We start from the raw sequence: 27,523 nt of genomic DNA, 5'->3' as shown, positions 1-27,523 counted from the left end.
TGCCCAGCTACGCGGCATTCGCATATTTTAAATCTCTGGCTGAAGTTAGCTGGGACACACGGTATATACACACTCTCAGCACTTCATTTCGGGATAAAAAAAAATGAAGCTAGCACTATTTCTTTCATCAGAGCACCGCATTCACAAGTGCAATGTTGAAACCTACGTGAGCTTTGCTCCCTTGCGAGCAGACTTGCACATTCAAAGTAAGTTATCGCTGCAGGAACGGAGCATATTTATGCATTCGCGTCACTAAATAAAATTGGATGATACGGCCTGTAAGCTCTTCAAAACGCACGCGGCATTTAAAACGCGTAAGAGTGTCGCAAAAATGCACCGAGACTGCAGCAAAACACGCATATATACAACGCGACAAAACACATAAACAACGGACAGTGCTTCGTCGCCCTGTCCGCGCCGTGCTGACCGAGCAAAGTGCGACAGCAGCGCCACGAGATGCGAGGATCGGTGGTGGGTCCACGCAGTCACGGGAGTTTGAAAACTGAACCTAGTCTAGTAACGTTGACTCAACCATTGTCCAGTACACTCTTGCCAAAGTGAAAACACCACCAGCGCCAGCGAGAACTCTCTGTGAAAAAGAAATTATTTGGAACAAGCTGTAAAAATAACAATAACTTTGCATTGACATGATTCGTAATAAAAGCATGAACGTTACGCTTGCGACCGTGAACAAAATATGGTACTGTGGCTGCGAACGATATGCTGAATTCAGCAACATTGGCAGACACAAGACTCACAGCATACTCACAGCATGGCTGAGATTGAGCAAGTGGTGTTCACAGACTCTGAGTGTGTCGATCCTCAAGCGCCTAGGAGTCACGACGCAATGTCAGAAGCCGACTGTAACAATACCGCGAAAGAAAGTGCCATTCATGAGGTAAAAGAGATGCTGTTAGACCCCCAAAAGTGTCACTGACTTACTAAATTGAATGTTTACGCTGGGAGTAGTTGCAAGGCTTACGTCGCGAAATTGCTATCCAAGATGGTTATGTTCTGCACTGTTGTCGTGTGTGATACTTCAATGTTTTTGTGTGAAGAATACTTTGTATACTGCGAAAATTACCCCCTATAAGTCGCGTACGGGTGCTGTTACTGTTATGCGCGTCATACCTATTGCGTTAACCGCGAAAGCTACCTACGATTGTTTCGTCAATTTATCCCTCCTGGTTTGTAGCTTCCTCGGTGCGTTGTCATTTTTCGTTACCGCGGTCGAGCACTCGGGGATTTATAGTCATGAGTAATACCACGGTCTTCATTTTGTTCTCGTCGAGCAAAATGAGGACCTTTTAGTATAGCTCTAAAGCAAGGTGTGTTCACGTGTATGATGTATTAATCCCTCCGCCACCCCTTCTCTGTTCGCGTTGCTTGACAATATTAGTGGGTAATCCTGTGCGAGATTTATCCTTATGTGACCTGGATTGACATCAAATAAATTACATGACTGCCTCCGCGCTCGCCCATAGACGGCGAATTTTGTTCCCGCCTGGTCTCGCTCCTGCTATTTTCACACGCCTCCCCCACACTGCGCGATCTCTGTAGATCAAGTGCGCGTTAATCAGTTTAGACAAGCTTTCGGAAATCGTGGGCTAGTTTAACTTTTGGCCATATTTTAGTTTTTTAGCTCGCTTAGTGCTGAGATGCTTATGTTGAATCTGCATCATAGAACGAGCCGAATAAATGTGCGTTTTTCAGTGCGTTTCAGGCTGTGAAATATTGCATGGAAGCATGCATTTGGGGGAATGTTAGCGTGTGGGTTTATTATTATTATTATTATTATTATTATTATTAGTGGCCTTTCGTACCGGCCCTTTTCGGTGTATTGCATGAGAATAAAGTTAATTCATTCATGAGGCGTTTCTGCTGTAGCTAACAAATATGAATGTGACTTGGAATTTCGGCTTAACTGGGCAAGCCACCAGCTATTTGTTTTATGCCATCGGTTCTGTTGTCTGACCATATGTGGCAGAACTACTTTTAAAGACCTTGTTTTTTGTTTATCATGTAAAGGCGTTTATTAGTCATCAGCGTTTGGGACCGACCGTCAGCGCAGGGCACGAACTCAGCACGAGCGGCATTCATGAGCAAAAGCGCTGAAGTGGACGACCCGCTATATCGTTCCAATCCTTCTCAAGAATTACCCCGGGGAATGAAAAGGGGGCCACCCGGCGACCTAACAGCTTGTCACTATGAGTGGGTCATAGGTCTTGTGGTGGTCGACATTGACAATGTCTTGTCCACGACGGCGCCTGTCCTAAGAGGGTTCAACTAAAGCCCCTCCATCCACGCGTCACCGAGGCTTTCTTAAGTAGCGCCAACCTTTGTTGTGTGCCGCCTTTTCCCCTCACACCAAATCCGGTTCCATCATTTCCGCTTCCTGCATTTCTGGTTCCGGCGTTTCCGCTTGCTGGAGTTGTGCTGCAAGAATTTCCGCTTTGACTGCTGTTAGATGATGGTGAGACGCCCGCGCGTGCTTAGCAGAGCTGTGACAGTCACCATAAGAAGAATGCAAAAGGGACAAGCTGTTGTATTCCGCTGAAGTAGTTCGCGGTCGCTGTTTTCAAAATGCACGAAAAACGGCAGTGGTCAAGCGCCCAGGCACTACATTCCACTGTACGTTGGCTCTCGTGGCACAACCCATCGCAAGGTTGACGCGAAGCAGCAAACACGATCAGATCGCTGATTACAATAGGCGGTGGTTCTTGGATAGAATAGTCACAGTTTAAACCGCAGCTGGTGCAATTAAAGCCTCTCCATCGACGTGAAAGTAAACAACGCTATAAAACATAGCGTCACTTCCACTCGGAACAGGAAGCTGTAGCTATGTAAGTTCCGCTTGATGCCAGAAGCTAAGGGGATGAGTGGGAGAGGAGCGTGGAGGCGGATGGTAGGTTGGCGGTACTTAACCTGGTCGGCGGAAATGTGTATGGAGGGGCTTTAGGTTCAACGGGCTCGATCACATAGTTGACCGGAGATGTGCGTTCGAAGACGCGGTAGGGGCCTTCATACTTGGGAAGTAGTTTCGACGAGAGCCCAGGTGCAGTGGAAGGGATTGAGAGCCACACAAATGCTCCAGGGAGGAACGTGGGCACAGTGGTGTCACCGCGAAAGTTTCGGCGCTCATGGTCATTTGAAGTAAAGGCCCGCGCGAGATCTCGACACTTTTCGACTTGCCTGGCTGTGGCAGAAATAAGCGTGCACTCAGATGCATCTGGCTTGTACGAAAGGATTGTGCCGATTGTGTGCGACGGGTGCCGGCTGTACAATAAGAAAAAAAGGTGAAAAGCCAGTGGTTTTCTGAGTGGCCGTATTGTAGGCGTAGGTTGCAGACGGCAAAATGGCATACCAATTTGTGTGGTCGGAGGCTACGTACATTGCGAGCATGTCGCTAAGCATACGGTTGAAGCGTTCTGTGAGGCCATTGGTCTGCGGATGGTAAGCAGTAGTTGTACGGTGCACAACGTGTTCGTCGACTTCCAACAAGAGTCGTCCGTGATCGCTGAGCAACGCTTGTGGTGGACATAGTATGAATCGGCGAAGAAGGAAGGAGACAACATTGTGTGCTGTAGCCGCTGGGAGAGCGGCAGTTTTGGTGTATCCGGTGAGGTGGTCAACAGCCACGATGGCCCAGCAATTACCAGCAGATGTCAGGGGAAGTGGTCCATACAAAACGATGCCGACGCGCCCGAACGGTCGGGTAGGGCGAGATAACTGTTGCAGACCAGCTGGTGAAAGGCACGGTGATTTCCAGCGCTGACAATCGAGGTACGAGCGAATGGACTTCTGAATGCAGCTGTACTACATCCCGTGCTGAATGCGCTGGTAAGTTTTGGATACTCCCGAGTGCGTACACTGTGGATCAGAGTGGAATGACATGCATATTTCAGAACGCAGAATGCGGGGTACTACTAGCAACCACTGGCGGCCATCGGCGGTGTAATTGCGTCGGTGGAGTAGGTCGTCATGAATGGCGAAATGGTGGGCTTGACGACGGTAACGCGCGAGTGGTTGGCTGTGAAAGTCTATAAGTTAGTGTTCCAGTGGTCCTTGCGCTGTTCGGAAGTGATAGTGTGAAAGTCGATGGAGGAAATGGCAAGCTGGGATACGGAGCAGTGGGCATTGTCATTGGGCGAAGGAGAGCACGATAGGGTGTCAGAGTGCTGGCGGCTGCTACAGCAGAACACGCGAATATCTTAGCCCTACTGGCGAAGTGCCCAACAGGCACTGAGGGGCCTGAGGGGTCCTTCAGTGATGACAACCAAGCAAGTGCGCGGTGGTCCGTGATGACGTCAAATGGGCCACCATACAAATATGGCCGGAACTTATTAAGAGCCCAGATGATCACCAAACATTTTTTCCGTAACGATGTAGTTACTTTCAGCTTTTGTAAACGTGCGACTTGCACAAACCACAATGTATTCAGAAAACCCGTGTTTGTGTTGTGCAAGGACTGCACCGAGGCCAACAACGCTGGCATCATTGTGCACCTCTGTAGGGGCTGTCGGGTCGTAGTGAGACAAAATTGGCAGGTGAAGTCTGCAAATGGCGCAGGATTGCAAATGCCTCGTCGCACTCTGACGACCACGAAGTGAGGGGCCCGCTACTTCCAAGGAGCTTCGTCAAGGGCGATATGATGGTGGCAAAGTTTCGGATGAAGCGTCTAAAGCAGAAATGCAGATCTACAAAACTGTGCAGGTCTTTGACTGATGTAGGTTTAGGGAATTTGGCAATGGCCCGAAGTTTGGCCTGATCGGGAAGAATTCCATCCTTGGAGGCGATGTAACCTAGAATAGAAATGTCAGCTGCTGAGCAGCAAACCAGCACTTCTTAAGGTTGAGTTGTAGCCCTGTGTTTGTTAAACACTTTAAAACAGACCGGAGCCGTTAAAGGTACGTGGGGGATGTTGGGGGCTAAAACAACAGTGTCGTCGAGATAGCACAAGCACTTGTGCCACTTCAAGCCATGCAGAACTGTCTCCGTGATGCCCTCAAACGTTGCGGGCACATTACAAAGTCCAAAAGGCATTACGTTAAATTCGTATAAGCTGTCGGATGTGACAAAAGCCATCTTCGGCCAATCGGCATCTGCCATGGGTATTTGCCAATACCCTGAGCGCAACTCTAGAGATGAGATGAATTATGGGCCTTGTAGAGTGTCAGTTGCGTCTTATATGTGCGGGAGAGGGTAGACGTCCTTGCAAGTGGTCTTGTTCACACGCACAGAACCATCTTTCTTCATAACTAGGACGACAGGGGATGCCCATGGACTGTTGGAAGGTCGTATCATGTCGGCGAAGCATGTCGTCAACTTGTTACATGATGTTCCACAGGAGATAAATGATATGGACGTCACTGCAATGGTGGTTGCAGCCAAGTATCGGTGTGATGTAACAGTTGGTGGCCCAGAAAAGACTGCCCTACATTGAAAGAACAAATATCTTCTAGAAGGCACAAAAGCTGAGACTGCTGGATCGGTGTAATGGCATTGGCAATAGAAGAACCGAACACATCACTGGGCGATACATCACACGTAGAAACAGCACTGAGTGCACTGGAACTAGCACAGTAATTTTCATTGCGCACGTCCATAACTTGCACGACTTCAATTAATTCTACATTGCTAAAACATTCCCCTTGGAACAGCAACATAGGGTATGGAAACGGGTTTCAAATGAAAATGGCGCTGTAGCCCTGTGTGATGTCCATTGTCGCAAAAGGCAGCATCAGACCTTTCGAGTGAGAAAGCGGTCAGATGGAGACAGTAGTGCAAGTGTCTGAGATTCTGCTGCAGGACATGGGCACGACCATTGATGCGTTTGGAGGAATGTGGGTGTCGGCTCGGGCAAGTAGTTTCCTCTAAAGCGAAGAATTGTCGGTGAGCGGCAAATCTAACAGCGGCGAGAGTTCTATTTCGGCCTGTGCGCAATGAATAACAGCATTTTGGTGCGAGAGAAAATCCCAGCCGAGGATAACGTCATGAGAGCACGAGGAAAGGACGATGAATTCTACGGCGTATAGAGACCGTCTGCAATGATAACTCGAGCAGTTCGAGCTGCCAAGGGGTGAACATGCTGAGCACTAGCTGTGCGGAGGGTCAGTCCAGAAAGGGGTGGCGTGACTCTCCGAAGTGAACGGCAAAGCTTAGCGTTCATGCCACATACGGCGGCTCCAGTGTCCACAAGTGGAGATACATGAACACCATCAACAAACACTTTGATCACATTCGAGGGACTGCAGTGAGGACTTTCACATTTCGACGTGGTCGCAGTCCTTGCCTCTTGGACTGCTGCGATTAGTTTTCCTCGTCCCAAGTTACGGGGCGAGGTTGCATCGGCGAGGGTGAGCGACGATGTGAAGGTCAACGGTGGGTAGTTGCGGTCGGGTGCAATGTTGGCGACATAGGCGATCGGGGGCTCTAATATGAACAGTTGGACTGGCTTGTCACGGTGCGGTGCTAGGTGGCTGCACATGATTATAAAAACGTGCGATGTGACCGGCGTAGGCGCACGGGGGGGGGGGGGGCTAAGCCTACTGGCCGGTTGTCGGGAGTACTACGCCACCGGCTCGCCGGGGCAGCTTCCCATCCATGTCACGGGACGCATTGTATGGGGCGGCTGCTGACATGACTGCATGGTGGGTGGCAGTCATGGTCTAGGCATGAAGTCGTCTGAACGAAGAGGTATACTTGAAGAGAGTGGCTGGGTCCTCGCAACGACTTCAGCGTAGCTGAGTGGTGCAGCCGCAAGGAGGTGTTAGCTTTAGTCTGGCAAGACCTTGGCGATTTCCTGCTCGATTGCGTGATGGAGCGGAGGTGTAAAATTTGATGCAGGCTGTTGGAGATGTGGCGGCTGAGCGAAGGATACTAAGGAGAGTCGGCGTGCAACTTCCTCCCGAACGAATGCTTTCATTTTGGCAAGCAACGCTGACTGGTAGGAGATGGTAGCCAAACCAGCAATGAGGTTGTCACGTGAAGAAGGGCGACATGTCAACGAGCACTGTTTGTGTAGCTCCTCGTAGCTTTGGCATAGTGATGTCTGTCACAGACTGAGTATTCTTCGCAAGTAGCATGTTCAAAACATCGTCCTCTATCCCTTTTAAGACATTTCTGATTTTATCAGATTCTGACACCGTTGCATTGACTTCTTTACACAAGTCCAGTACATCTATGTAGCTGGTAAATTATTCACCCAGCTGCTGTGCATGTTCTCGCAAACGTGATTCTGCTTGCAGCTTGCGTACAGCAGGGTGATCAAACACAGCCACTAAAGAGGTCTTGAACTAGAACCACGTTGGAAAAGCTGTCTCATGGTTGTTGTACCAAAAACTGGTGACACTAGTGATATAGAAGAGCATGTTGCTCAGTTTGGCGTGATCGTCCCATTTTTTGTGGGCACTTACCCTTTCATACGTCATCAACCAGTCCTCGACGTTGGTGTCGTCCGAGCCGCTGAAAATGGCAGGGTCTCTGTGCCGAGGCACACCAGAGCAGAGGACCGACTGGGGAGGTGCTTGCTGGGATGCGTCTTCAGGCATGGTTGAGCATAGGGTACAGGATCGAAGTTCCAGGGTTGACGATGTAGGTCGAAGCAACCTCCACCACTTGCAAAGGCGTTTATTAGATGCCGGCATTTGGGACTGACTGTTAGCGCAGGGCACGGACGCTCAGCACGAGTGGCATTCATGAGCAAAAGTGCTGAAGAGGACGGCCCACTATATCGTTCTAGTCCTTCTCTACAATCATAACTTTTTCACTGCGGTTGCACAAGTAAACAAAGTTGGCCACTGTTTATATTTTCTCTATCACAAGGCATTTTTGTACGAATCTTGTACAGTGCTACTTGTGCCTGTTTAGGAATATTGTTACATTAGGGAAAGCAAATATCACATTGAATGAGCATTCTGAATTTACTGATTACATTAAAAATGCTACAGATGTTATATAAGTTGTGTACAAAAATGATATAAGCCAGATAACTTGTTAAAACTAAAAAAAATGATGCCAGTTCTATGCTGTGAGCCACTGCAAGTGGAATAATAGCGGAAAGAGATAGTCAAGCTAACAAATCAGCAAATTTCTTTTGAGGGTATGGTTGAAGACCGATGGTCACAACAGTGTTCGGACCTTGTATGTAGTACTGAATAACTTCGCATTCAGCGGACATTGAACAGTATACAGGAGAATATGCTTGCAGTCTTGCGCTGCTATAAAATAGCATCGTATTGGTACCGTCAACCTTCACAACTTTGTTGCATGCACTTTTTGAAATATTTGCCCCCCCCATCTTTCAATACCTTTAATACATAATTTATTTTTGTAAAACGACACAACATTAATAAAATAGTAAAATGAGCTCAAACTCGTAGACTCAGGAGAGTTGGAATAGATGCATGCAGTATAAACAATTTGGCAGCTTGATATCTAATATCTGGAAATATTGTCTCTTAGTGTACACTTCTCCAATATTGTAATAATTTCAAACGCTCGTGTACTAAATTTAGCTTTACATTAATAAACTCCAAGGTGCTCAAAATGATTCCAGAGTCCCCCACTATGGCATGCCTCATAATCAAAATTGTCATATTTTTCTGAAGCGTGTCACTAAAGTGAGACAAAACCTAAATTTTCACTACATTTTGCTGCTATGTCGCTGAAAGTGTGGCAAAAATTTTTTTGTTAATTTTGAGTACCATAGAAATTTTGGAGCACAATAATACAAGCTAATGTGGTGTATGTTATAATAATAATATTTGGGGTTTTACGTGCCAAAACCACTTTCTGATTATGAGGCACGCCGTAGTGGAGGACTCCGGAAATTTTGACCACCTGGGGTTCTTTAACGTGCACCTAAATCTAAGCACACGGGTGTTTTCGCATTTCGCCCCCATCGAAATGCGGCCGCCGTGGCCGGGATTCGATCCCGCGACCTCGTGCTCAGCAGCCCAACACCATAGCCACTGAGCAACCACGGCGGGTGGTGTATGTTATCTAAGCATTTCATGTTCATCTAGGGTCCACACAGGTGAGGAATAAACAGTGAATTTACCGTCAGTGTGTAGAGGGCTTTTACTTTATTAATATATTTGCAAATCAATGGGTGATGACAGCTGAAATTCTGTGTTTGCCTTCAGATTTTGGGTAACAAATGCAGCATGATTCAGCTAAATGAACATGAATGATTTGGTTTTTCTTGCATGAAAAGGTACTGTTCACATTATTCCTGCAAAATTTCTAACTGTCAGCGCTCGTGAAAGGACTGCTAAATTCTGACAAATGTTTGGCCACCTGTTAACACAGCAATGAAAATTTCAGGACTTTTATACAGTTAAAATCCTACGTTTCCACCCCTTGATCTACTGGAAAGGCTCTTTCGTGTAGTATTGATTTCAGGGTGTCTACCAACCGGGAAAACCGGCAATTCTCAGGGATTTTGAGTAGTCTGGAAAAAATCAGCTGGAGTTTCTTTGTAATGTCATGGTGTCTTGACTGTTATGTGATCATCATATTTATTTCATATTTTGTGCATAAACTGTTCTGCTCTTTCTCCTACAAAACGAGTACAAAATAACACAAGTATATATATTGTACGACATGTTCAAGAGCCATAAAGTAGCCGGTACCATACTGGTGCACCAACATCTTCTATCATGTCAAAAGATAGACCAGTGGCAGCTGATGTGATTTCAACCCTTCTGATCTGTCAAGCTACAGACAGAAATAGGTCAAAATACTAAGTCCCACTAATGTACACAGTGCTGTAACTTGCTGTGGCTTGTCAAAACAATCAAGTGCCACTCAAAGTTGACACATTTTTCAGTTTCCACTAGATGGTACTCAAAAACCACACACAGCTGTCCTGTGGGTCTGTAAATAATGAACTGGTATGCTACTTTTAATGCCTGCCAGGATCATTACGTCGTGGAGCACTCATTTGGTGTCGCACTGAAAGATTTGTTCATATAGTGGCTGCAACGTTATACAAGCGCATTGTGTGCGATTTCGTGAGGAATACCAACAATTAGCCATTGTGATCACCAATGCGGCTCCTGAAGAAGTATTTGGGGATGAAGTGTGCACTGCAAATGTTCATTGGCGGCATCACAGGCTTTCCGATCTGTATACTTTAATTCCTTTTTAATGTGCACCATCGTTGGAAACAAATTAAATGAAGGCTCAATTGGTGCACTGAGGCATCCAACATATCTTGCATTTGAACTTGTTTGATGGTGTGCAGACCAGATGTCGTGGGACTGAAACGCTCTCAACAAACATTAAAATGTGCTTGATGCCACCGGACCACTGTGCCAATGAACCCTGAAGCGTTTCTCTCATTGGCCACTCTGCGGCACCAGTCTATGCACATTGCGAATGTTTGTCAAATGCTGCTGGATGGATTGTCATCCAAATGCTACAAATGGATTGTCAAATGCTGCTGTATTTATTGCTTTTGTTCATGAATTTTTTGTTCCAAAAATGTCTGCCAATGAGGATTTGTATAGAGGGGTTTGTCATATGATTTGTGAGCAGCTTTCTTTGTATTTCTTTGTAATTATATGTTCCTGTTTGTGGTTGTACTTGTTTAAATGTATTTGTATCCTAAAGGAGACCATTGCCTGTGTTAATTGTTTGCAGAAGTTACCAGGAAAATTCCTAACCTTATGCTGCCAGACAACAAAAAACGCCATTTCTATTTGATTTTCCTTTTTAAAAACAAGACCCTATTTCTAAATCCAGAATTTAAGGAAATGTAAAACCTGAATATGAAGGGCCCTATCCATAACCCTCCGTGCAGTTTTGGGTCACTTTTAAACCTCTATTTTTTTTTCCCCAAACTTTCCTCTGCACCTATTTTTCTCACTTTTTATCTGTTTGTGCCATGTTGCAGATTCAATTTTAGTGGAACAGTCTGATGTTGATCACAGTGCTTAAGATGAAATTATTATTTGATTATTATTCTTGTCATGTTGCACACACTTTCACACTCTCTGTGCACTGCAGTAATAAATTTTGCTTTCTTCACAACATTTGTATCCCACTTCATATTATACTTCCTGTGATTGCACTAATGTCACTGGTTGAAGAAAAACTTAACCATGTGCAGGTTTGATGAGTCTCCACTATCGCTTGAATGGGAAATAAATGTGTAATAGTTTTCATAAAATATTGTGCACTGGCAAATTCTTTTTTGCAATTTCTTATTAGAGATTGCATATGCAGTATATTATGGAAAAAAAAACATTCAATCATGATTTTTGTGCCTGTACCCGAAGTCGGGAAGGTGTCGTTGGCTTATGGACCTTGTTTGCCCTGCCCTCTCTTGCATAAATTTTGCTAGCTTTTCCCATGAAGTAAGAATTTTTTTGTTTGTTTTTTGCAGGAGAATGGTGATACTGCACAGTCCGCCATAGGTGAAGAAATGAAGGACCAGAATAGTGGGTCAGGCAAGGAGCTGGCCAGTGTGACATGTGCTGTACTTGAAACGTCCCCTGGAGCTTTACCACCATCCACTGTTCAGAAAACTTCAGAGGTCTCGACAAGAGAGACCTCTCTCTCTACTCATGCTGGCACAGAAGCCTCCATTACAGATGTGGCTGAGAGTTCACTTCAAGCTGCAGGTCCCGAGTTCTGTAAAAACATACAAGAGAAGTCAATTCAGAGCTCTCAGGAAGAACTACCCAAAGGTTGTGTTGAAACAGATGATTCTTGTGCTGAAGAGAAGCCATTGGTATCAGCGAATCAAGGGTCAGATGGTTTATCATCGGAACATATGCCAAAGTCGGTTGAAGTACAAGATCTCATCTTGAGGACACCAGGTAACATTGATCACCCTGAGCAGGAGACAAGTGTGGAGTTAAGCAAAGAAAGCAATCCTGATGTTCAGTGTGCCACTGATCCTGCAAGAAATGAAGCAATACTTACTCAAGTGCCCGTAACAGATTCTGCAATTTCTGGAGATTCCTCTTCGAAGGGCACATCTGAATCAAGTTCTGCTGTTGTAGCTAATCTTGAAGAAACTATTTTGGCAGTGAATCAGGCGGATGATGTTGCAAGTGTGGAAGTTGCTAAACTTAGTGATGATGAGCAGCTGAAAGACGTGCCCGTCTCGTGCTCTTCACCAGCAGTGCCTCCTAATAGTTCCAGTGTACAGGTAGCCTCTTCACAGCCATCTGCATCATCAAGCTGTCCAGTTGTTGCTTCAGCAAAACAAGATCAAGAACTGGATTCCAATGTAGACAGCAAATCACTTTCTGAAGAAGTTGAAAATAGTAATTGTGGACATAACTCTGAAGATGGAGTCTGTGTGGTGAGTTCTGTGATGTTTTTTTTTCCCTGTATGTATATTGAAGTTATGTGAACTCATCAGGGATGCTGCTCCTGTTGGGATTCATAATGCTGCTGCTAATAAGCTGATCTGTGGCTCGAGATAGATTTTTCTAAAATGTGAACTTTCGATTAGAGTTCCGTTACTGAAATAAAAAGTAGGTACTCATATTTGCAGAAAGGGAGGTTTGTGCTTAAGTTGGGTCTTTTTAATTGTAGAGTGCCATTTGTCTTCATCGATTTTCTCCTATTTTTAATACCTTACATTCAGTGTGCATATTTGGTTGTGCAACTGTCAGTGCATCTTGTGCCTTTGATTGCACCTTTCCATTTCTGTATCAAAATGTAGCGATCTGTTGCGCTGCAGTATTACAGCAAGCACTGGCACTATGCCACGGTAGTGTCGTGTAGTAGCTCGCTAGGTCAAACCTAATACAAAAGCTTGTGGCACTTCGAATCCAAAGCAAAAGTGGCACACAGCAAAACTGTGTGTGTGTGTGTGTGTGTGTGTGTGTGTGTGTGTGTGTGTGTGTGTGTGTGTGTGTGTGTGTGTGTGTGTGTGTGTGCATGCGATAAGAGCCGTATGTTTGTGTTTGCAGCACGTCAGGTTGTTAGTGCTTAACCCCTTAACTGCCATCAGAAATGTTTTTAGTTATAAAAAGTGAGGAATATTTTTACCTGCATTTGCTTTGCCATTCATCTCTAAAAGATATACTAGGAATGCCTGAAGGAATTATTTTTACTGCTCTTGTTAAAAAGAAATAGCATATGGCATTGGGATTTGTGTGTCAGAATTACAAGGTGGTGCAACCTTTGTCATGAAGAGTTCACTCGTCATTGGCAGTTAGGGGGTTAATGGCAGATGTAAGGAAAACACTCGTATGTGTTGATACAGCACATGCCTGTATACAGGTTGTCCCACATAACTTGAGCCAAAGCTTTAAAAATGAAAGGCACTGCGGACGCGAGTTGAACCGAATGGATTATGTTGGCACTGGCCGAGAGTTACTCAGGCTATCTTTTATTTTCCCCTTAACTAACGGATTAGTCATGTTTATTTATCAACTTTTTAAGTATTGGTTGAAGACCCCAAGTGTGATATGCAACGTTGTAGAGCACCTTGAGAAACCTCCCCAATAGTTTCCAACACGACATATTTCACGTGGTCCTTTTTTCCGCATTCCAAAGAAAGCCTGCGAAACATGAAAAAATGCCACATGACGGGGCGCTTGCGCACTGTTATTGTGCTGCTCTCAAGCGTGCGATGGATGAACAAGGTCGGCTGCAGCGAGACTGGCCCACGATAGGGCATTATGCCTGGTGTAGGTATCAGGCCATGTGGCTCTTATAGCATGACAGTGCAAATGCATTCTGCTGGCTGGATGTTGCCAGAGCGATAAATGTATAAGGCCACCAAAAAAAAAAAAAGCCGAGAACAGCTTTTTGATTCTGCTTGAAAGAAGGAAAGGGCGAAGCGCATGGGGACGTTGGAAGGCGATGTTGGCTGCTACAATTTTGCGTCTGTACACAAATGACCTTGTAGTAGTATTCGAATTGAACGATGATGCTATAACTTTAAACCTCAGGGCTAGAACAACAGCGGATAAATCACATGGGGACAAAACTAACTAAAGGTTAAAAAAACCTTGGCCATATTCAAGGAAGATTACGCGTGTCTTCAGACAATGACTTTTTTCGCACTGGCCCCGTCTTCTCTCCTTCTCACACTTACTGTCTACCAGACATTCTTTTTTTCATCTCGCACCCCGCACGTGCGCATCGCTTCGTGGTCACAGTATCGGGTGGCCGTGTCTGGCTTCACACTTGTGCACCGTGACTGGCGCGTCAGTCCCTGAGAGAGTGCGCCTGCAGGCTGTTCCAGTTTACTGGTGCAGAGCATACCTTATGTACCTTGTTTGAACCAATCCCAGCGATCTGCAATATATCCAGTGCTCCTCAGGCGCCCGTATTCCTGTGTGTTCTCCACAGCAATGCTATTTGGCTGTGACCAACGTTGAGCAGCAGATATGGTTTACTTTAATGAGGAACGAGCGGATATGCTTTTTGCTCCAGGTGCGTCAAGTAGACATTGAAGGCGCGCAGTTTAGCTATTTCAATGCTGGCATCCAGGTATGCGTCCGAGCTCAATGACGATTGTGCATGCATATGAAACGTTGAGACAGACTGGGACTTCTACGAAGAAACAACATAAGTCTTCAATCCTGGGCAAGGACGTGGAGACAGGTATTCTATCAGTTTTTTTCAGACCCACATGCAAGTGTTCGTAGTGTGGGTGCTGAAGCTGGAGTGTCAGTCATCAGTGTGGAGAGTACTTAAGAAGAGGAAACTTCATCCGTACCATGTGCAGCTGCACCAGATATTGGACCCCCGCAATTTCCAAAATCGAAAGGACTTAGCAAACTGGATTATAATTAAGGTGGAAGAGGACCCAAGCATTGTCAACAAAATACTGTGGACCGATGAAGCTACCTTCTCAAGTAATGCCCAAGTGCACATCCACAATGCTCACTGTTGGAGCAACGAAAGCCCTCACTGGGTTTTGAAGGCATATCAACAATATCAGTGGTTGGTTAATGTGTGGTGTGGAACTTACGGTGGTGCTATCATTGGCCCCGTGTTTTTTTAATAACACTCTTATAGGCAAAATATACGTCGACATCCTTGATGGGGTGCTTGAGGATTTTCTTTGCTAAGTTCCATTGACTAGGATCAAGGATATTTGGTATCAGCATGATGGTGCTCCCACGCACAGCAGCAGCAAAGCTTGCAAATGGCTGCATGAACTATTCTCGCAGCAGCAGATTGGATGGCGTGGGCCCATTGCTTGGCCGGCACGGTCAGCAGATTTAACTCCCCTCGATATCTTTCTCTGGGGCTATGTCAAAGATCATGTATACCGTACACCAACCACATCATCATCATCATCATCCTAGTTACGCCCACTGCAGGGCAAAGGCCTCTCCCATACTTCTCCAACAACCCTGGTCATGTACTAATTGTGGCCATGTCGTCCCTGCAAACTTCTTAATCTCATCTGCCCACGTAACTTTCTGCCGCCCCCTGCTACACTTCCCTTCTCTTGGAATCCAGTCCGTAACCCTTAATGACCATTGGTTATCCTCCCTCCTCATTACATGTCCTGCCCATGCCCATTTCTTTTTCTTGATTTCAACTAAGATGTCATTAACTCGCGTTTGTTCCCTCACCCAATCTGCTCTTTTCTTATCCCTTAACATTACACCGATCATTCTTCTTTCCATAGCTTGTTGCGTAGTCCTCAATTTGAGTAGAACCCTTTTCGTAAGCCTCCAGGTTTCTGCCCCGTAGGTGAGAACTGGTAAGCCACAGCTATTATACACTTTTCTCTTGAGGGATAATGGCAACCTGCTGTTCATGATCTGAGAATGCCTGCCAAACGCACCCCAGCCCATTCTTGTTCATCTGATTATTTGTTTCATTATCCGTATCTGCCGTCACTACCTGCCCTAAGTAGATGTATTCCCTTACCACTTCCAGTGCCTCGCTACCTATTGTAAATTGCTGTTCTCTTCCGAGACTGTAAACATTACTTTAGTTTTCTGCAGATTAATTTTTAGACCCACTCTTCTGCTTTGCCTCTCCAGGTCAGTGAGCATGCATTGCAATTGGTCCCCTGAGTCACTAAGCAAGGCAATATCATCAGCGAATCGCAAGTTACTAAGGTATTCTCCATTAACTTTTATCCCCAATTCTTCCCAATCCAGGTCTCTGAATACCTTCTGTAAACACGCTGTGAATAGCATCGGAGAGATCGCATCTCCCTGCCTGACGCCTTTCTTTATTGGGATTTTGTTGCTTTCCTTATGGTGGACCACGGTTGCTGTGGAGCCACTGTAGATATCTTTCAGTATTTTTACATACGGCTCGTCTACACCTTGGTTCCGTAATGCCTCCATGACTGCTGAGGTTTCGACAGAATCAAACGCTTTCTCGTAATCAATGAAAGCTACATATAAGGGTTGGTTATATTCCGCACATTTCTCTATCACCTGATTGGTAGTGTGAATATGGTCTATTGTTGAGTAGCCTTTACGGAATCCCGCCTGGTCCTTTGCTTGACAGAAGTCTAAGGTGTTCCTGATTCTATTTGCACTTACCTTAGTAAATAGTTTGTAGGCAACTGACAGTAAGCTGATCGATCCATAATTTTTCAAGTCTTTGGCGTCCCCTTTCTTATGGATTAAGATTATGTTAGCGTTCTTCCAAGATTCTGGTACGCTCGAGGTCATGAGGCATTGCGTATACAGGGTGGCCAGTTTCTCTAGAACAATCTGTCCACCATCCTTTAACAAATCTGCTGTTACCTGATCCTCCCCAGCTGCCTTCCCCCTTTGCATATCTCCCAAGGCTTTCTTTACTTCTTTTCTTCCGGCGTTACCTGTGGGATTTCGAATTCCTCTAGACTATTTTCTCTTCCATTATCGTCGTGGGTGCCACTGGTACTGTAAAAATCTCTATAGAACTCCTCAGCCACTTGAACTATCTCATTTATATTAGTAATGATATTGCCGGCTTTGTCTCTTAACGCATACATCTGATTCTTGCCAATTCCTAGTTTCTTCTTCACTGCTTTTAGGCTTCCTCCATTCCTGAGAGCATGTTCAATTCTATCCATATTATACTTCCTTATGTCAGCTGTCTTACGCTTGTTGATTAACTTCGAAAGTTCTGCCAGTTCTATTCTAGCAGTAGGGTTAGAGGCTTTTATACATTGGCGTTTCTTGATCAGATCTTTCGTCTGCTGCGATAGTTTACTGGTAACCTGCCTAACGGAGTTACCACCGACTTCCATTGCACACTCCTTAATGATGCCCACAAGATTGTCGTTAATTGCTTCAACACTAACGTCCTCTTCCTGAGTTAAAGCCAAATACCTGTTCTGTAGCTTGATCTGGAATTCCTCTATTTTCCCTCTTACCGCTAACTCATTGATCGGCTTCTTATGTACCAGTTTCTTCTGTTCCCTCCTCAGGTCTAGGCTAATTCGAGTTCTTATCATCCTCTGGTCACTGCAGCGCACCTTGCCGAGCACGTCCACATCTTGTATGATGCCAGGGTTAGCGCAGAGTATGAAGTCTGTTTCATTTCTAGTCTCGCCGTTCGGGCTCCTCCACGTCCACTTTCGGCTATCCCGCTTGCGGAAAAAGGTATTCATTATTGGCATGTTATTCTGTTCTGTAAAGTCTACTAATAACTCTCCCCTGCTATTCCTAGGGTCTATGCCATATTCCCCCCACTGACTTGTCTCCAACCTGCTTCCTGCCTAGCGTGGTGTTGAAGTCGCCCATCAGTATAGTGTATTTTGTTTCGATTTTACCTCTCGCCGATTCCTTGTCTTCTTAGAAGCTTTCGACTTCCTGGTCATCGTGACTGGATGTGGCGGTGTAGAACTGTACGACCTTCAATTGGTGCCTCTTATTAAGTTTAACAAGACCTGCCACCCTCTCGTCAATGCTATAGAATTCCTGTATGTTACCAGCTGTATCCTTATTGATCAAGAATCGAACTCCCAGTTCTAGTCTCTCATCTAAGCTGCGGTAGCACAGGACGTGCCCGCTTTTTAGCACTGGATATGCTTCTTTTGGCCTCCTAACTTCACCGAGCCCTATTATATCCCATTTACTGCCCTCTAATTCCTCAAATAGCAGTGCTAGACTCGCCTCACTAGATAACGTTCTAGCATTAAACGTTGCCAGGTTCATATCCCAATGGCGGCCTGTCCGGAGCCAGGGATTCTTGGCACCCTCTGCTGCGTCGCAGGTCTGACCGCCGCCGTGGTCAGTTGCTTCACAGCTGCTGGGGACTGAGGGCCGGGGTTTGGTTGTTGTGTTCATATAGGAGCTTGTGGCCAAGTACTGCACCAGGGTGGCCAATCCTGCTCTGATGAGGAAGTGCGTTACCGGTTCTGGTCACCGGGATCGGGCCACACTCCAGGCCTGTTTATGCAATTTTATCAACACGCGGATTTTTTTATTTTTTTAATCCAGTGAAAAATTGCGCGGCACCGGGATTCGAACCACGGACCTCTTGCACGCGAGGCGGGTGTTCTACCTCTACGCCACCGCGGCCCTCTCATCATCAGAACATCAGAAACCACATCAGAGAACCTAAAAGATAAGACAACTCTGCAACTCCACCCCTGATACCATGATCAAGAATGCCTCGGAAAATGTGCCCATGAGATGCCAAATGTGCATTGCAGCAGATGCTGACCTCTTCGAACACGCATTACCATCAATGGGTGCTTTTTGGATTGAAGGTCACTGGAAAAACATTCCGGCCCTTACGCTGCTTCCCCACCCAGCCCCATTACACTCCGTTGGTAGGCTGCCAGCTCTTGCCCATTTCAAGCATTAAAAAATAAAGCTATGTTCTCATTCGTCTCCCTAGACGCTTTATCGCTTTGGCACCGCTTGGCCAGCAGCACGCATTTGCGCTGTCATGCGATAAAAGCCGCAAGCCCAGATACCTACACCAGGCATAACGCCCTGTTGCGGGCCAGTCACTGCAGCCGACCTTGTTTATCCATCGGATGCTTGAGAGCAGCTCAATAACAGTGCGCAATCGCTCCGTCACATGGTATTTTTTCTTTTTTCGCAGGCAGATATATCGTGTTGGAAACAATTGAGAGGTTTCTCAAGGTGCTCTACAACTTTGCATATCACACTTGGGGTGTGCAGCCAGTACTTAAAAAGTTGATTAATTAAACATAGCTGATCAGTTAGTTAAAGGGAAAATAAAGAAAGTCTGAGTTACTGTAGGCCAGTGCCAACATAATGCATTTGGTTCAACCTGCATCCACGGTGCCTTTCATTTTTAAAACTTTGGCTCAAGTTATGTGGGACTTGTATATATATAATATAGTGTCACATTGTGTTGATGATAAAGAACAGGGCACTCCCAGAACTGTGGGTCACCATTTTCTCTGTTTGGCAAACTTGTGCCCTGAAAAACAAGAGGCACTCGTAGCACACTGATACTGGCAAGCATAGTTGTATGTCGAAGTGTAATCTATGGCTCAAGTGCATGTGCTGTTTATCATGACTCATCGTACATTTCAGTGTAAACACTGGTTTCTCGCGTACAGTTCCAGGATGTACACCACTATTTGTATTGTGCTTGCAATATGATTAGTCAAAATCCTTTCACCATAGAATCAGCTTCAACATTTAGGAAAGTTCTCATACATGGAAGTGCGTCTTGTGCCGAGCGATAACATTGTAACAGGGGTTAGCTAGTGGAAAATGGTTACCAAAAAAAAAAAAGTGCGCATGTCAATATACTGGGTGATCATTTGTAAGTTTTCAGGAATTAAAACGAAAATTGCCTGTTGCAGGTAGCATATTGTCCTTGAGCTGCATTACTAAAGAGGTGGACATAGCTAGCATGAGAAATTGACACATATACAACTAATTAACAAAAATTCACTAATCCACTTCCTAATTACTTCACGCCACATAATGCAGTTTACAAATTGTAGCCGGTAAGAATGCAAGACGTATCCACTTGAAAATATCCAGGAAGAAACCAGTTTCGAGATATTATTTATATTCCAAAATGGTGGTGTGTGAGAAGAAAGGGGGTTAACCGAGGGACCCGATTTTTATTAGTCGTATCATAAGAAGCCAACAAACATTGACACCAAGGACAACACAGTGGAAATTACTTGTGCTTAATAAATTAAATAAATGATAAATTAATGGAAATAAAGTGGATTAAAATAGAACTTGCCACCGGTGGGAACCAAACCCACAACCTTCGCGTGCAATGCTCTGCCAATTGAGCTACCGTGGCGCCGTTTCCCCATCCACTTTCTTGGGTATTTTTGTGTCCTAGTAGAACCCTGGAAGTGTTAGCCAGCGCCACCACTCGCAGACCTTGGTGGCGGACGTGGAATGTCTTTTTGCCGCAGGCGTCACAGGATTGCGATTTTTTGGGGTGAAGGCATCAATGTTGCTGGATTCGAGACCCTCGTTATGTAATAAACGAAGAAAGGGGGTTAACCGAGGGGTCAGTCAGTCAAGAACTTTATTGAGGTCCTGAGGGGTCTAAGCCGTTGGAGATCGCACGCGGCGAGCTCCTTGGGCCGAAACCGTAGGCGACGCCCAAGTCGGGACGGGAACGTGGTGACGCTCCGCCAGTTCTTGGGCCCTCTGGACGGCCTTGAGTTGCAGTTTGAGGTCCGGGCTTTTGAGGGCTTCTTCCCATTCGGGCTCACTGGAGAGAGGGCCCTCTGGTAACGCGGTACATTGCCAAAGCATGTGCGAGAGTGAGCAATAGGGTTCTAGGCAGTCTGGGAAATTTGCCGGGATTTCTGAATTGTAGTGGCTTAATAGGCCTCGTGACGGATACGAGTCCGTTTGCAGCATTCGAAACGCGGCCGCCTGCGCGCGCTCGAGTTTGGCGTGCGGGAGCGGGTATTTCATTCTGCCTTTTCGATAGTGTGAGGTGATTTCTTGGTATGTGAGTAGCGGGTCATTAAACTTAATGTCCAGCCCCTCGGAGGCCGTGGGACCGTCGCGGCGGGCAAGTTCTCGCGCACGGTCATGGGCCGTTTCATTGAGGTTGGGTTTTTGCGGGTGGATGTCTTTCCCCATGTGAGCGGGGAACCAGGAGAGGCACCGTTTGCACTCGTTTGAGCTTGCTAGTAATATATGCGCTACCTCTTTCGGTACGTTGCCGCTTTCGTAAGCCCGAATTGCAGCACGCGAATCCGTGAGGACATGGGTAAATGTGGGGTCTGCTATGGCGATGGCTACGGCTATCTGTTCGGCTTTAGCGCTGGTGGTCGATTTAACCGATGCCGATGACCGTAACGTTCCGTTGCCGTCCACAACTGCTATCGCGAAAGTTGGGGACGTATTCTGAAACGTTCGTCGCGGCGAAGTTTCGCACTGGCCACGCCTCCGCCGTTTCGGCGCGCGCTGAATGGCTGCTTTGACAAAACCGGAAATGTACTTGCGCCACCTGAATTTCCGGTTTTGTCAAAGCAGCCATTCAGAGCGCGCCGCAACGGCGGAGGCGTGGCCAGTGCGAAACTTCGCCGCGTCGAACGTTTCAGAATACGTCCCTTGATGTATCGCCGTACTGGACCGCGTCAACAAATGCGGAGGCTTCACGATCCGCGACTGTGCGGTCGAAAATCGCGCGGGCGCGGGCCCGACGCCTACCCACGTTGTATAGTGGGTGGACGTTTCTGGGAAACGGTGAGACTCTGTAGTTGTCTCTAATTTCACTCGGTAGGGTAACAGCGTGCTCGAGATAGGGAGATGGGGAGACATTAGCTTCGCTTAGAATTAGTCCACCGGCTTTGGACGAGGATAGGCGGAGTATTTGCGCCATAGTCTGAGCCTCGATCACTTCGTCGATGTTGTTGTGCATGCCTAGCTGATCAACCTTTGCTGTACTTGCTCTTTGTGGAATGCCCAAGACATGTTTGATGCTCTTGCGCATGAGTGTGTTTAGTTTCGTCTTTTCTGTTTGCGTCGCAGTTGTGGGCAGAGGCGACGTAATTAATATGGCTCATAAGGAACGCGTGGTATACGCGCAGAAGGTTATCTTCGCAGAGACCCTTCCTGCGCCCTGAGACTCTGTGGATGAGTCTGATCATATTTTCGGTTTTGGCGGTTAAGTGTTTGATCGTGTGTGCGTGGCATCCGGTGGCTTCGATTAGGAGCCCAAGAATGCGTATGTGGTCGACTCGCGGAATCTATTGGCCGTCTCTTGTATGTAGTGCGATCGGAAGTTCGTCTGGAGGAGTTAGGTATCGGACTCCTTGGCAAGACTTGCGATATAGTAAGAGTTCCGATTTCTTAGAAGATAGCTTCATTCCTGTGTCTAGTAGGTACACCTCCGTGGCATCTAGGGCAGACTGTAATGCCGAGGGGTCCGATTTTTATTAGTCGTATCTTAAGAAGTCAACAAACACTGACATCAAGGACAACATAGGATAAATTACTTGTGCTCAATAAATGAAACAAAGAAACGATAAATTAATGGAAATTAAAGTGGATGAAAAAAACAACTTGCCGCAGGTAGGAACCAAACCCACAACATTCGCATTTCGCGTGCAATGCTCTACCAATTGTGGTAGAAATACATGCGATGCTCTACCAAATGTGGTATGAAATACATGGGTGTTCCAGTTACTCTCGTGCTGTAATTACTAAAATAGTAAGTTAAAAAGTAAGTGGAACAGTGCATTTTTACGGCAAGTTTGATGGCACATATCTCCAAAGTGGTGTTGCTCTGGAAATTCATTTCAAATGGATATGCCTTGCAAACTCACTGGCTACAATTAATAAATTGCAATCTTTGCCATGAAGTAATTAAGTTAATTAGTGAATTTTGATTAATTAGTTGAATACATGCTTGGATTTCTGGTGCAAGCAACGTTCCACCTTTATGAATAATCCAGCTCAAGGACTAGAATTGTTTCTGCAACAGGCAATTTTTAAAAATTCTGGAAATCTTAAAAATTATCACCTAGTATATCGCACACTGGAAGTATAAATATAACACACTTGAGTTGTCGGGATACATTCCAATCCTTTTTCATGCCTGTTGTTATGCAGCATGATATAGTGGAATCTCATTAATTTGAACCTACATAATTTGAACTTTGAGTTTATTAGAACTGACGCTGTGGTCCCATCAAATTTTTTTTATGTGTGTGAAAACAGCTGGTAATTAAAATGCATGAGTGTTTGTGACAGTTAATTCTAACATACCACACCACCGTCCATGTTAACAGCAGCATGAACTTGCGTGGCAGCGCCTCCGACCTGGCAATGCAGCTGTGTGCCGGCTGCTGCTCCCATTTCCATTGCAAGTGCCATATTTTGGTGCATCAAAAATACAAAAAATTTTAACAATGAAGTTGGGGTGCAGGTTATGCAATTTCGCCTTGAGGTGTAGCTTCAAAGCAGCGAAAATTTTGCCAAAAATTGACTTCACGGCAGTATGCATTGCACTGCCTTACGCACCGCTCCGCGCAAATCCTCCATTCAACGAGTTTCCTTTAATTTGAAAAAATTTTCAGGCCCCTTTTGAATTCTTAATTATCGAGATTCAACTGTATATTTGTGCAAGATTGTGTTTATGGCAGTTGTTACCACATCGGCACATGTCCCACAGCCTCTAGCTGTAGGGACATATGCTAGTTTCTCAAGCTGCGGTGCTACAAACATGCAGGCCAGTTTCTCTGTGGCACAGGTTCCTTGACGTTGGACTGTATTTTTTTGTCCTACTGATTCATTGCCTAATCATCTTTTCCCACATTGATAAAATGCTTATCTATCGTCGCTACCTTTCCAACACCTAGTGGGTGCCATTTACCCCCCTTTTTTGTCATTGCCATCATTAACTTGCACTTCATCCACTTCCACTTTTTGTTTGGATTCTTCATACCCTGGTGTTAACAGCATATTTTGCAAGAAGTATTAGCTCATCAAAGCATATGCTGGAAGTTGCAAGTTCACAGCCATCTATAAAATCTGAGTATTTTTATGATACTTTTTGCTCAGCCACTGTGGTTTACATCATTGCCTCATGATCGAAACATCATAATCCAGCGATTCTAATTTTGCACATTGTATTTTATTTATACACAGAAACCCTGGCCACGGCGGCCACATTCCGATGAGGGCGAAATACAAAAACACCCGTTTACTTAGATTTAGATGCACGTTAAAGAATCCAAGGTGGCCAAAATTTCCGGAGTCCTCCACTACGACGTGTCTCATAATCAGAAAGTGGTTTTTGCACGTAAAACCCCGTAATTTTTAAATTTAACAAGTTCATCCTTCCCTCACATTTTTGTCAGCTTCATCTTGAGGGCTCTGTGCTTAGGTATGCTAGTTCAGTTGTGGTTCAAATACACAGTGTGAACAGTGTTGTCAAGTGAACATCTTATAAATACAAGCAGTAGTTAGTAGCCAAACTTGTAGGCACAGTAAAAGTTTGTCTATGCTTCAGAACCGTATACCTTCGTGCTTGCCATCACTCGGGCAGAAGGTGTGGTCCTACAGTGTAGTCTTATGGAACAGCTGTGCTCTCTATATTTTCTTAAAGTCTCCATATCCAGCTGTAATAGTTCTTCTTGTGTTTCTACCAGAACTGACACTTTTTATATTCCTTGTAAACTTTAGCAGGGCATTTCTATTGCCAATTCAATCTTACCAACATTGACATTGCTACCATTGACTGAGGAGGTGGGTGTTGCTGCTGAAAAGTGACTGTGGACTATAGTTCTCTTGTGGTTTTCCTGTTGTGTGATATGCAGCATCCAGGGTGAGCATACAACACTTGTAATTGTGAGGCACCGCTATCACTGAGGAGCACCCATTCTCGTGCTGTTTGTTTCAAGGCAGTGTCAGGCTTTGAAGGTTTGCTTGTTTGACTTGCTCTAGGTAATGCCTCTTATCGGGACTGTACCCAGGAATTACTTCTGGGAGGGGTTCTGTGGGGACTGCGATGGCCATTTTAAATTATCTCTATTCACTTTTCACGTGTGAATCGAGCACATCACTGACATATGATAGCATAAATACATTCAAACGCCTTTATAATGAAATGTTCGGGGCCTCTAAAATCCTTCGTTGTACAGCTCACTTTGTTGTAATAGTTGTGCATTGTAACACTCACGATAGAGCAGGCTAAGCTTGTTCAACAAAAGGAAACCTTTATTTCACATGAATTCAAGAGAAACTTTGTGCAATAAGTCGCTACTTTATTTGTGTGCATACTTTGTCTAAAACAATGTGTGACTGCAGCCACCTTATTGCACCAAGGTTCACAGCATGCCCTGCGGGGAAATGCAGGAGCTACTCATATTGTTTACGGCGCAACCAAAACTGCAGATTGTTGAAAGCCTCTATCACCTCCCTTACCGTCAAAATTCTTGGTTCGATTACAGGGTCTTCATCATAGTTGCCTTCGTTGACGTTTACTTCCTTTCCACCTTAAATGGCTTTGAAGATGCCATCGATTGTCGGTTACAATTACTTCATCCCACCGTCGTCAACTGCAGTGAATTCGTCAGCCACTACTACGCCTGCTGAACAGCAGCAGTGCAGCAAGACTTCTGATATCAGCATGCTCATCAAGTGTGTCGCCAACACTGTCGTTAGCGCTAGCGCAGAGCGCACCTCGGTGATGCCTATGGAGGGCAGTGGCAACACAGTTTCATGCATTTCATTGTAAAGCAACAAATCAGCCATCGTGGATGCCTAAATTCTGTTGTTGTACAGGCAAATTCATTGTAGTGGTCTTTGTTGTAGAGGCATTCACTACACGTATGGAAGATAGGAATTCAGCTTGGACATAGTCAGTCCTTCATACAAGTCGTTTCACTGTAGAGGCATTCATGGCACAGGCGTTCTACTGTAATGCATTTACAGTTGACTCCTGTTAATTCGACCCTTGTGGGACCACTACATTTGGTATAATTATCCAATAGGTAGAATTAACAAACGCAGCAAAATCAACTAATTCAAATATTTTTTTATTGCTCTAAGTAGTCTGTCTTTTTGTTTCTTGCTCTTGAAGTGGGACTCAACCAACATGAGGCTAAGACAGCTAACACGTTTAAATACTGGCTCAGCACGGCACGACACAGAACAAGTGGCAACGGATTGCTTCACGGGGGGGGGGAGGTGGGGGGGGAAGCAGAGACGGTCAGTGATAATAAAAATGGATTGATTCATATGAAATAGCCTGACACTTAAAGAAGCAGTAGCTTTGTCTGCTGATTTCCTTGTGTTTTTAAGCTTGTAGTAACCGCTGCACCCCAAGGGGGATCTGATGCACATCAGTGGGGGATTGAATTAACTGAAGCGGCATGCTTTCGAGAACGAACTAATTGAGCTTTGCTTCGATAGCAACGTATTGTTTCTCACTGGGACTTCTCAGTGGGTTTGAATGAAGTGAAAAGTCGAAACACTGAAGTCGAATTAATGGGAGTCAACTGTATTGACATGTACACCCGGGAGCAAAAGTATACGGGCCAGGGATTGTGTGATAAAACAGATTTTCTCCTCTGCATGTGAATGTAACTTGAAATGGAGGACTGCAGTCCAAACTTGGCATTGCAAACTTTCGAGTGCACTCATCAATTCCAGTTTATGCATAATAATTACAAAGAAATAAAGTTTTTCCAAGCGGCCCTGTGGTTATACTTTTGCTCATGGGTGTACATAAAATATGACATATATGCAAGTTATGCTGAGCTTTATATTGCCACGGTGATAATTTTGGAGCGTGTCAGGACCCCCTTCCTCTTGTTATGGGCCTGCTTCTTACTCATTAGGGGACTGAAATTTATTTTTACATTGCATCTGCTGTAAATACTGTGTCCATAATTTTTGTCCCCTTTCCCTCTTTTTTTCCCTTCTGTCCTTTCGCTCCTCCAGCCTTTCCATTTCTTTCTCCCAGCAGAGTAGCATGTGGGTGTTCAGGTGGATGCTGGCAAGTCTATGCTTTCCAATAAAATATTTTCTCTCTCTTGTTCGCAAAATATCATCATTATCCTATTGTTAAGCCCACTGCAGGAAGAAGGCTTCTCCCAGCAGTATCCAATTACCGCTGTCTTGCGTTAGCCAATTCCAAGTTGTGTCTGCAAATTTCCTAATTTCATCACGCTACCTAATTCTCTGTCATCCTCGACTGTGCTTTCCTTCCCTTGGCACAAATATTATTACCCTAATGGTCCACCGGTTATCTGACCTATGCATTACATGGCCTGCCCGGCTCCATTATTTTCTCTTAATGTCAACTAGAATATCGGCTATCCCAGTTTGCTCTCTGATCAACACTGCTCTCTTCTTGTCCCCTAAAGTTATGCCTAACATTTTTCCTTCCATTGCTCATTGTGCAGTCCTTAACTTGTTCTTGAGCTTCTTTATTAACCTTGAAGTTTCTGCCCCATATATATTGGCTCTGGTAGAATTAGATGACTGTGCACTCTTCTTTTCAACTACAGTGGTAAGCTCCCAGTCAGGATTTGATAATGCCTGCTGTATGCACTCCAACCCATTTTTATTCTTCAGCAAATTTTCTTCTGATGATCAAGGTCCCTTGTGAGTAATTGGCCTAGACAGTAGCTACTGGCCTAACAGTAGCTGCAGTA

The 27,523-nt window shown here is 45.2% G+C and overlaps 1 protein-coding gene across 15 annotated transcripts in view; it reads left to right on the top strand.

Annotated features, from left to right (window-relative positions):
* Nucleotides 1-740: 740 nt before the first annotated feature.
* The window catches only part of LOC135901231 (protein CASC3-like), a 139,403-nt gene continuing 112,620 nt past the window's right edge, over nucleotides 741-27,523 (top strand). For all 15 annotated transcript variants that reach the window (XR_010564057.2, XR_011511106.1, XR_010564056.2 and 12 more), the window contains exons 1-2: nucleotides 741-898; nucleotides 11,393-12,319. Coding sequence is in view for 9 of the 15 variants with exons in the window: in XM_065430933.2 (XP_065287005.1) it covers nucleotides 773-898; nucleotides 11,393-12,319 (1,053 nt within the window). In the remaining 6 variants the exon portion in view is untranslated. The remainder of the gene's footprint in view (nucleotides 899-11,392; nucleotides 12,320-27,523) is intronic.

Source organism: Dermacentor albipictus, chromosome 1, assembly GCF_038994185.2.
Source record: "Dermacentor albipictus isolate Rhodes 1998 colony chromosome 1, USDA_Dalb.pri_finalv2, whole genome shotgun sequence".
Lineage (NCBI taxonomy): Eukaryota > Metazoa > Arthropoda > Arachnida > Ixodida > Ixodidae > Dermacentor > Dermacentor albipictus.
The sequence above is the reverse complement of the archived record's forward strand: the minus strand, read 5'-3'. Positions and strand labels throughout refer to the sequence as shown.